The sequence below is a fragment of the Rattus norvegicus genome, chromosome 3 (genome assembly GCF_036323735.1).
Source record: "Rattus norvegicus strain BN/NHsdMcwi chromosome 3, GRCr8, whole genome shotgun sequence".
Classification (NCBI taxonomy): domain Eukaryota; kingdom Metazoa; phylum Chordata; class Mammalia; order Rodentia; family Muridae; genus Rattus; species Rattus norvegicus.
The window spans coordinates 93,351,914-93,363,840 of record NC_086021.1 but is presented as its reverse complement, the minus strand read 5'-3'; the positions used below and the strand labels follow the sequence as shown (position 1 = coordinate 93,363,840).

The 11,927-nt window shown below is 35.9% G+C and overlaps 1 protein-coding gene across 1 annotated transcript; it reads left to right on the top strand.

Moving 5' to 3' along the window:
* The first annotated feature begins 6,137 nt into the window (after positions 1-6,137).
* Or8w1b (olfactory receptor family 8 subfamily W member 1B) lies at positions 6,138-7,064 on the top strand. Its single transcript, NM_001000326.1, has one exon. It carries the CDS (start codon positions 6,138-6,140, stop codon positions 7,062-7,064), a length of 927 nt encoding a protein of 308 aa, NP_001000326.1.
* Positions 7,065-11,927: the final 4,863 nt, after the last annotated feature.

Genomic DNA, 11,927 nt, shown 5'->3' with positions numbered 1-11,927 from the left:
TCTTTCTTTCAGTCTATAAATAAAAATATTAAAAAATCATTTTGTTGTCAGATATCAACAGTATATAAGGTAGAATTTAATTAATTCATTTCTCATCTAATGTATACTATATAATTTTTTGAGTCCTGTTTCTTTTCTGCAACATTTTCTTAACCTATTTTCTATTACAAAATGACCAATATCTGGAATAGAGTCAAGAAACTATCCACCTCTAGGGTACAGGACTTTATACATATTCTCTAATGTATATAAGTTTTAAGTTAATTTACATTAGAAAGATTTAGATATACTCATTCTCTTTTGATTTTTGTACAATAAGAAATAAATACAAATGTTAGACTCAGGGTATACTTTTAGAGGACTTTATTCTTGAAAGAACACACGATGATAAAATCATTTTATTGGTTTAGAGATAACGATTGATAACTCTAATAACTAAATATGTTTAATCATAAAAATGTAGAACACAAACATTTAATACTAACAAATGAATGGTTAGTCACTTTTGTTTTGTTTTTTATTATATTTTAAAATCTCTTTAATTGAAATAAACTTCTACCATTTCTCCCTCCCTTTCCTTACTCCAGCTACACCTGTTATGTTACATCAAACCACTTTCATGCCCTCAATCGCAAATTGACAGCAACACTTCATTATATAGTATATATAGTATATTAGATAATATATATAATCTGTATATTCACAAATAAACATAAATATAGAATCTGACAGTTTTGTTGTTGTGTTTATATGGTTTCAAAACTAGCCAAATTTTTCTTGATCTATGTTTTATTTCTCTATCATTTTCTGAGACATAAAATAAAACTTATTACATCTTTGATTGTATAATCTATTATGTTTTAAGTAGTACCCCTTACCCAACCATAGCAGTAGTCTGCAACCAATGAATAATGCTATTGATGTGTTAGATGTCTAAAAATAAGCAGTATCCAAAGAATTCATCATATACAGTTGGATTTCAGTACTCAAACTTTCATCACAATGAAAACCAGTAATTTCAATGAAGTCTAATAAATGCTATAAAATGTATCTGCTTATTACTTGTAAATATATGAATTTTCATTGCATATGTAAAGTGTGTGCATATATTTATGTATACATGTGTTTAGATAGATAGTAAAAGTAAAATGATAGGACTTTTGCCTCTTTTGATTATGTAAATAATATGGAATGTATTCATAATTCATTGACATGTCATACATTATTTGTAGCACATTAAACCAACCATTTATATTTTATATTTAAATCTCTTACATATATATGTATGGGTATTAAATAAGAAGAAATAAGGCTTTCCTATCAACGAAGACTAAATTAAAATAGTCAAAATGCTATGTTGCTGATACTCTGAAGATATTTAAGACTTGTGAATCTGTTTAAAAATTATTTTCATTCATTAGACCTAGTAATTTCTTTAATCGAGCCAGAAGGATCATCACAGAAATATCTATTTATAAAGAGGTAAATTGAAATTATTTTGCTTTACTCTGTTTCTAAAGATATAGAGATATAGGAACCCACCTTAGGAGAGTAGCTCTTAGGTACCTGAACACTGTGATGGTGATATTTTATTGTTCCAATTGTCATTTGGGAGTGAAGATTATGAAATCATTTCCCCTAGGGTCTGTCCTGAATGATTAGTTTCTTCTTCTCTATTTTTCTCTCTAAATTCATCACTTTCTTTAGCAAAGATGTAACATGAAGTGTTTGCTATTTTCATTAATTATTCAATTTCAAAGTGGATATTACAACATAATATACATATACACTCACATACACATTATGATAATATATTAGATGATTAAACTTTTCTCTCCGAAGTCAAAATCCAGTAACTCAAATTTTAAATGGCCATAATTAATCATTCCCAACTCCCTTTTCAATTATTATTATTATTGTACAGCTGTGACCACCACTCAGAGCCAGTAGTAAGTTGAACTATTATGTCTAAACTAATAAAAATAACTTGGTAAAAGGTCAACTAGCCTCTCAGTTCAAGTTCTATGTATCTCCTTAGGCAACTCATTCTGTATTTATTTATGAGCTCAATATGTTATTTTCCCCTATATAAACTGGCCTTGAACACTGTTCAGGGTCATGGCTTTCAACTCCATAACCTGTGAGCTGTGGTCCTGATCCATCAATCTTAGATTGTGGGTTCAATAAACTATCACAGTTTGACTGAGGTGAGTGGTCCTATGGTTTTTGGAGCGACTCCTTGACACAAATACTTTATTTCTAACTGAAAGATCCCCTCCCAGAAAGGGAATTGTACAAGCCCAAGGCCCTCAACTATAGAAGTAAAAAGTAAGTTTTTAGATACACAGACTCAGAACTAAAATAAGCCTGGGAAAGTTCAGATATGTCCAAGCTTTGTGGGACAAGCTGACCCATCATTTAGACGAAACAGACCATAAAAGAAAACAAAATACAGAAACCAGTCTAAATTATTGATATTGCTTTATGGGCCACCTAACAAGAGATAAGGCCCTAGCCCCTGACATTCCGGACGCCCCAACCTGCACGTATTCTCTTGCTGTGTGACAACCTCATTTGAATAGCCAATTGGGTGTAACCATACATCTGCGCCTCACTTGAATCCACCAACCATGCATCTGCTTCTGTAAGCCTGCTTCTGCTCCCCAATACCCTATAAAAACACGTCCCTGGTTCTGTTAGGCACGCCAGTCTTCCGAATTGACTGGGACGCCCACAGATACCTGTGTATCGTGATCAATAAAAATCCTCTTGCAGATTGCAGCCTGTGGACTCGGACTGGTCATTGGGCTCGAGGATCTCCCTCCTGAGGGAAGATTCTCTCTGAGAGTCTGACACTAACTTCTGTAATTGTTCATGTAACTCATTTTTCACATCCATTTGTTTAACTACTTGTGTCTTCCATAAATGAATCCACCTAGATCAAGATGAAGATAGGTTTAACGAACAAATTAATAAAATTTGCTAATATGTAATTAGAAATGTTATGAACCTATATTAATCGGAGACAGTAATCTATAATTTTATTTTTGTTTCACTCTTTTTCATTATATATTATGTTCAAGGGGATATATCCTAAGTCCTTGTAGTTCCTTTCAAGCTGTTAACAATAAATATTGCATTCCCCACCAATTGTCAACCTATCAATATTAACATAGCTTTACATCACTTTTTTCTATAGTCTTGTAACTATCCCAAAATGGAAAATGCATACCCACAAACACCAAAAAGCTCCACATTTACTAACTGTTTATCACTTTCTGGGTTTAAATTTCTTAATTGTGAATTCCTATGTAGGAAATAATCATCAACAGCAAACTCAAGTTATGTATTTTGAACACATTGCCAAAGATTAAATATTCTAGTCTAAAATGGGACAATTGGAGCCATATCAAAGAATGATTCAAAAAAGAAAAAAAAAAGAAAATAAGAAAAAAGATGAGAAGAGAAAGAAGGAAAAATAAACAAACAAACATAGCAAAGTCAAAATCCAATAGGCCAAACACCAAATCTTGCAGCTACATGTCTAATGCTTGGGACTCCTCATAAATTTCTCTCTCCTTTTGTAAAGTTTTATTTCTTTATTATATATAAGTACACTGTAGGTGCCTTCAGACACAACAGAAGAGGGCATCAGATCTTATTACAAATAGTTGTGAGCCACCATGTGGTGCTGGGATTCGAACTCAGTACCCCTGGAAGAGCAGAAAATGCTCTTAACAACTGAGTCATCTCTCTAGCCCTATACATTTCTAAACACTCTATCTGAAAGCAACAGGTAGGAGCAAAGGGCTCTGTCACCTTGTAATTCAAGATCATAGTCTATAATCAATGGAAATCGGAGCTGTAATATAAATATAAACTGTAGCAGACACCACAGAAGCATGCTACTTACTGACTCACAGTCTCATGATCAGCTAGATTTTTATACATCTCAGACCCATTCCAGGGAAGGTCTCATGTATCTCAGACTCATTCCAGGGAATATCAATCTCATATTACTCAATACAGTTTCTCATAGACCGAGCAATCTCAATTGGAAAATTTCTTAAATGATGGACTATCTTCTGCAATGATTTGATCTATATTGTGGTACACTCATTACACACACACACACACACACACACACACACACACACACACACACACACGCAGTTTGTTTTGTATTCTCAACAAGCCAAAGTTTTCCCAGCCTTCAAAACACTACGTGACTACCTCAGTGTGTTTCAGACTATTGCTTGCCTTCTTTCAACAACATGCTTTATATATTTTCCAAATTAAATTTAATTAAAAATTTTTATTTTGGGGGTTGGGGATTTAGCTCAGTGGTAGAGCGCGTACCTAACAAGCGCAAGGCCCTGGGTTTGGTCCCCAGCTCCGAAAAAAAGAAAAAAAAATTTTATTTTGACATACCAAATTGATGACTATAGTAAGAAAGTATAGTTTATTCTTTTTTTTTCTTTTTTTTTTTTTTTTTTCGGAGCTGGGGACCGAACCCAGGGCCTTGTGCTTCCTAGGTAAGCGCTCTACCACTGAGCTAAATCCCCAACCCCGTATAGTTTATTCTTTAATGAGGAATGTTATGTACTCACAGGAGAGTAAAAGGCCATGAGTAAAAGTAATAACATGTTTTTATAACAATAAATCCTAGGGGAAAGACTGCAGGGATATAAATCCCAGGTGGTACATGATAGAATAAAATGCTGCCTTTCCCTTTCTTCTAAGGAAAACCAACTCACCTAAGGTAAATTCCTGAGATTCCTAATCCAATAACATAAGATCAAAAATTACCTTTTCAGAAAAGGTCTAAATAGTTTAACATTAATGAATGTTTGGGTCTTACTTGGATCAGTATGTCTAAAATCTATTGAAAACACGATTATATATTAAGTAATGAAGACTGTCTTATTAGTATCTATTAAATCATATTTTAATAGTTTTTAATAGATTATTGGAAGCTAGTCTTTATTCATTTTAATTTGTGTGTACATATCTGTAAATTCAAGGACTGAGTTTTGTTTGTCTGCATTTTTTTTTTTTTTGGTTCTTTTTTTCGGAGCTGGGGACCGAACCCAGGGCCTTGTGCTTCCTAGGCAAGCGCTCTACCACTGAGCTAAATCCCCAGCCCCTTGTCTGCATTTTTGATTACCTGTTTCTACAAGATAAATATTGTGAAAATGTATTAAAATAATAAATTGTAGATTTCATTTCTCAGTAAGATACATAGAAACAGGCAAATTCTCCTATAAAAATACATCCCTACATTCTAATTTTCATATGTTTTCTAAATCACACACACTTGGAAAAATCATAAAAATTCACATAATTGCACATAAACAGAACGCCGTACATCTTATTATTCTTGATTTAGCCTCACATTGTTTCAGTGTTTCTAATGTGAAATATGCAATATCTTCAGCTATGCATAGGTATGTGTGACTTCGTTTTAATTATACCATTTCTTAGCCTTTTCCATTGAATGACTGTAAGAGTTTTCTTTACGTTCCAAATGCCACCCCCTCCAAATACTATACAAGTATGATGGCCAGTCATCGTATTTGAAAACAAAAGTATTTGGGAATTATTTGTTCCTTATCATATACTAATTAACAGAAATTTTGCTGAGAAACAGTGGAAAACTATTAGCTGCTATTTTGTTTGGGATCTCACTTTTAAAACTCAGAGTTTTTCATAGAATCTTGAAGTTTGGGGGATATATATATTCATTCACGTATATATTCATATATATATGCATATTAAGTACAGTGAATTTGAAACTTCGATATCGTGTCATTTATTCTCACTAATTTAGGAGATTAGTATATAATATTTTTAAGATTATAAGATGATATAATGATGAATATATTATCCCTGTTAAGGAAAGCAAATTCAGAAAAACTAATGTGTAGAAGGTGATATTTGGAAAGAACAATTTCTAGATTCCAGAATTTATTAGTTGTTATGTGAGATTATTAAAATTAAATGATTCATTCTTATTTGAAGATTGAAATATAATTATATGTGTTTTGGGATAAATAAATTAAAAATAAAATAATTCTCTGCATAATAAATGTATTTTGAATACATGCCTTTTAATTTTTAAAGTTTATCAAAGAAACATGGTCAAGAGAAATTGCTCCTCTCTGGACGAATTCATTTTTTTGGGAATTACCAATAACCCTGAAATGAAAGTGGCCCTCTTTACCACGTTCCTACTTGTTTATCTCATTAATCTTCTGGCCAACCTTGGGATGATAATCTTAATTAGAATGGACACTCAGTTGCACACACCCATGTACTTTTTCCTGAGCCACCTCTCTTTCTGTGACCTTTGCTATTCCACAGCAATTGGACCCAAGATGCTGGTGGATCTTTTAGCTGAGGAGAAATCAATTCCAACAGTTGGCTGTGCTCTGCAGTTCTTCACCCTCTGTGCCTTTGTAGATTCTGAGTATCTACTGCTGGCAGTGATGGCCTATGATAGGTACCAGGCCATCAATAATCCATTGCTCTATACAGTGAACATGTCCAGCAGACTGTGCTCCCTCATGATGGCTGGGGTTTACCTGGTGGGAACAGCAGATGCTTTGATACATACAACGCTGGCCTTCAGTTTGTGTTTCTGCAGGTCTAATGAGATCAACCACTTTTTCTGTGATGTTCCTACTCTTCTATTAAGATCTTGCTCGGATACAGAGGCGAATGAGTTAGCTATATTCACAATTTTTGGTTTTATTGAACTAAGCACAATTTCTGGACTTCTTGTCTCTTACTGTTACATCATCTCATCAGTCTTGAAGATCAGCTCAGATGAGGGCAGGTTCAAAGCTTTCTCCACCTGTGCCTCCCACTTAACAGCAGTTGCAATTTTTCAGGGAACTCTGCTCTTTATGTATTTCTGGCCAAGTTCTTCTTACTCTCTAGATGAAGACAAAATGACCTCATTGTTCTACACCCTGGTAATTCCAATGTTGAATCCTCTGATTTACAGCCTGAGGAACAAGGATGTGAAAGAGGCTCTTGAAAAGTTGAAGACTAAAAGGTGACTTTATATTAATTTCTGATATAACTGTACGTGTTTGCTTTTAATTTACTCTCTATCACAAAATATTGCATCATCTATTAATTAATATCAATATACCAACAAGCCTATCATCTAATTTTAGTAAAAGAGTGCATCTATCTATGCTTAGTTTTCAGCAAACATCATATTATACTCTCTCTTTGCAGAAATTTAGGTAACAATTTCCATTATGCACAAAATGTATCCATCCTTTCTTTCAATGTCAAATTTAATAGGATGTGTATTATTCACTGATTTGGAGAGATTTAAATTTTTTAAGCTATCTATGTAGCTTACTTGGCATTGATATAGATATAGATATATGGATATATAGATATCGATATATAATGTATAAATGTATACTCTCATAATTACATAATTTCAGAGAAGTCTATGTGCCTATCTTTTGATTCAACATCAAAACAGACTCTCTAATCCAGTTTTAGAATACCATCTTTTGGGCTGGAGAGATGGCTCAATGGTTAAGAGCACTGACTGCTCTTCCAGAGATCCTGATTTCAAATCCCCAGCAACCACATGGTGGCTCACTACCATCTGTAATGAGATCTGATGCTCTCTTCTGGTATGTCTGAAGATAGCTTCAGTGTAGTTATACATAATAAATAAATATTTTTTTTTAAAAAAGACACCATCTTTTTAAGAGGTAGATAATCTGTCTCTATAGAAAAAAGACACTTGTAGGATAGGAGAAGTAGTCTGTGTCATGATTTTTATAACTAGTTGTCTGCTGTGGGTACACATATGTTTGTAAAATCAAGTATATTTGATTAGCAAAGTACCAGTCTTGGTAATAAATACATGGCTGCTAGAAATATCTTCTATCATGTCCACCATTGACTTTTTATTTATTCTTTTTTTCTCCCTTAGTCCTAAGCATTCATTAATTTGCAGCCATTTAAGTTACTGCATGAAATGAGAAAGTATAAGCATACATTTGCTCAAACACTGAGTGACCCTAATTATGAAAATATCAGTATCATAGGTAGAAAACCACAAGAAAAAACAAATAACAAAATAAAACTCTTAATATGAAATGTAAGAATACCTATTAGCCATTGTTAAAACAATTCTACAAAAGAGTGTGGCATATTTATGTTCATAGATGTATACTTTAGAGTGAGGAAAGTACAAAATAAGGTTGTTGATACAAATCTAAAATAATTTTAAATAATCATGTTACTGAGATATGAGCATCTTGCCTTTAAATGTGTTTTTGGTATACCTTTTTCATGAACTTATGAAGAAGATGACTTGTGACTGAAGCTCTAAAAATTCTTTCTGAAAAACTTTGGTTGTAGACCTATGTTTAAAGTCCATTGCTGATTCTCCCATTCTTTCAGTCACAATTATGAGTTCTAAATTTTCCTAGGCTAATTCAGTTTTCCTGGTTCTGTAGCAAATGACCTTTCATGAAAATATTTCTGAATTGAAGACCTAGTGCTGCTCTGTTTCATAATGTGGGACAATATGCCATCTCAGCAGGTGCAATACAGGTGATGCTATTCAGGTCCAGGTGTTTGAGATAATGAACATTTGAATTCTGAGGCAGATAAGTCATGTCTAACTCTGACTGTGCACTGAGAGGTTACAAGGAATTCAAAGGGACTCTATAAGCATGGGCTTCAGAGGAGCAAAGGAGTTCATCTCAGGAAAGTTCAAGATAATGGTAGAGACAAGGCTTTAACTTTCAGGTATCAGATGCTTGTTAGGACCAATATAAATCTGAAAACATCTTGCAAACACGTGAATGTTCCCTAATGATGAGGTACCAACTCAAGTCTTGTTACTTTATGTACAGGACACACACCATCACTGTGATTGTTTCTGCCCTCAGTTCTACAGTTCCCTCTGAACTGGCAAGCACAAAACCGTATCATTGGACAGATAATGTGAACAAAACAACACAGAATGACCAACCAGGAAATAATTAGCATTATCCCTTGATGAGCAAACCTTGAGCTCAATGAGCCCCATCTTCCTAGCATAGCCTCTGTTCACTTCATAGAACTTCACTGTTTTGAAGGTAGGGATAGACTTATCTGGGAATAGTGGCTATGGTGGGGCCAGAAGACGTACTGAATTTCTGTCTGGGTGGGGTGGGTGTGGGCTCAGGGGAGCTGAGAAACATACACAAATCTGGTTGTTTTCTAGTGTGTGCACCATTTTCTGGTTGCTTCTCATTTCTGCCTGGTAAAGAGAAAAGGTTGGACTTGTGTTTTGGGTGTCATAAAGAGGTCTTTTGCATGAATGCTACTTTCTGGTTGTTTCTTATTTATGCCTGAGAGGAAAGGTTATATTTTTGTTTTTGTATTTTGTGTTTGTGTTTCTTGTTACAAGGTGACTTTGATGAGATCATTTTGAAAGATGACTTGGACAAAGTGACTTTGACTTTGATGGACATATTAACATGAGACAGGCTATGTCTATCACATTCTACAGGTTCCCTTCACTACAGAAGAGGCCAGAAAGCTGGTTCCTGGCCCCACAGGGGAGCCTACCAGTAGATAAAGGCTTTTCATCAGTTTATAAATAACCTTCCAGTATCAACAGAAACAAACAAACAAACAAACAAACAAAAAACCCAGGACCTCTAGAGCCTCCACTAAGAAGGCTCTGTCAAGTACAGGTGACCTCTCTAGAACCAGGGGATGCATACTCAGACTCGGGGCTCTGGCATCAGCCACTGGCCAATCTGTCACCAATTGCTAGAAGCTGGACACTGTCCTATTTACAGGTCAATGTAGCAAGGACTTCCTGGTTAAAGATGATGCCAGAATGACTCATGAGTCTCTCTTCTTGAATATCCCAAAGATAACTTTTCATCTGCCCTGCTGCCTAACCCTGACCTCGATTGATGGGCCTCTGCATGACTGCTTAGACATTCTGACCCACATCTATGGGACCAAAGTAACCCCTTGATAGATGCAGAGATAATTTCATTCAATGGCAACAGCTTCATTCAGGATGGACTGGGACAATGGTGGTCTCAAACACCAAGATCATGTGAACAGAGTCACTTCTGACAAGAATGTTAGCCCAGAAAGCTGAACTAATTGCTCTGACCAAGGAGTTAAAGCTGAGAAAAATACAAGAGACACACACAGCTGGTCAGTGTACCTTTGCTACCACTCATATCTGTGGGGCTATTTATAGGGAGAGAGGTCTTCTTAAGGCAGGACTAAAATACATCCCAGAGGGCAACAAGACAGCCTAGTGGGTGACCCTAGAAACAGGACCTATCAGGTCTTTGATTGCCCACACTCTGACCAGATAGTAGACATAGTCTGGGTCAAAAACCTGCCCATGTCTCAGTGTCATAGGAGATGAAGGAGGACAGCTGACTACAAATGTTACCAGAGAAAATGGGTTTACACATACTAAAAAAAATGATCCATTGTTCTTCACGCATGGGAATCTGGAGAATGTAGGACTCTCCCTCCATATCAGAATTAGAGATGCCAATTCAAAAACTGCTGAAACTGTTAAAAACTGTAAAGCCTGTCAAATGACTAATGTGGATGCCAATGAGAAGAACCCTGGTACTCAACACGGGAGCACCAAGCCAGGAGTCTATCAGGAAATGGACTCCGTGGAGGTCAAACCAAGAAAATTCAGATACAAACATTTGCTTAAATGTATAGATACCTTTTCAGGATGGACTGAGACTTTCCCAAATAAGCATGAGATTGTGCAGATGACAACAAAGAAATTAGTAAAAGAAATTCTTCCAAGATATGCTTTTTCTAAGTATACAAGGTCAGACAATGAACCTACATTTGTGTTCCGGGTAAGTTAGAAATTAGCTAATTTTATGGGGATTGATTGGAAACTTTATTGTGCTTACAGACCCCAGAGTTCAGGAGAACTAGAAAAGATAAATAGAACCCTAAAAGAGACCTTAACAAAATTGACCTTAGAGACTGATGGTAACTGAATGACTCTTCTTCCCTTCATCCTTTATAGAGTACAGAATGCCCTATACCAGATGGCACTTGCCCCTTTTAAAGTTATGTTTGGCTCACTTACTGACAGAAGTTATTACACAATCTCAAGGATATCCAGTGGGAACAAAAACATGTGTGTCTTAAACTTTGTGCTTTCCATATAACAGGTCCACCTCCTGAGCTCCACCAACTTCAGCCTGGATATGAATCCTAGTCAAGAGACACTGCCAGGGGTCACTAGAGCTTCACTGAAAGAGTCCCTGTGCTACAAAGTTACAGCATGGATCCACCAGACATCTGTTTGAAGTTGAAGACGACCCTGGCCAGCAGGAGGAGAATTCAGCCTCAAGACTCTCTCCTGTCTCCAACAAATGGGCCCCTACCCTTGACTCAGAGACACCATAAAGACATAGCCTTGTTACTGTTTTCATGAAACTTCAGGAAGTCCTATGATTGGGCCTTCTAGTCATAAGAAAAAGGAGGGGGCTGGGGAATGATAGGCCAAATCTTTTCAGTCCTCCATTTTAGAGGACCTGACCTAAGTTTGAATTCAGGTAAACAAACAGGCTGGTTCCTAGCATTAGTTTCCAAGGTGCCCCCAACAAACCCAAGTCTAGCTCCAATCTATGTCTTTAAGCTAATCTCCAACAAGACCTGTCTCCAGGCTATTCCTCCATCAAACCTTCACATTCAGGTTACAAGCCCACCCACTGCCTAACAACCACCAATGCAGCCGGAAGCAGGAATTAGGTTTATGATATGACTCCCAGCACCAGCCAATTATGTTAAAGGCCACAGTAGCTTTTCCGTTAGATGCTTGCACACTCCCCTCCACCGCTGCTTCCTATAAAGCCTTTCCCCATAGATATTCTGGCCTCTCC

Excerpts from the sequence above, each read along its gene's own strand:
- Or8w1b (NM_001000326.1), top strand. The coding sequence starts at position 6,138 with ATGGTCAAGAGAAATTGCTCCTCTCTGGACGAATTCATTTTTTTGGGA.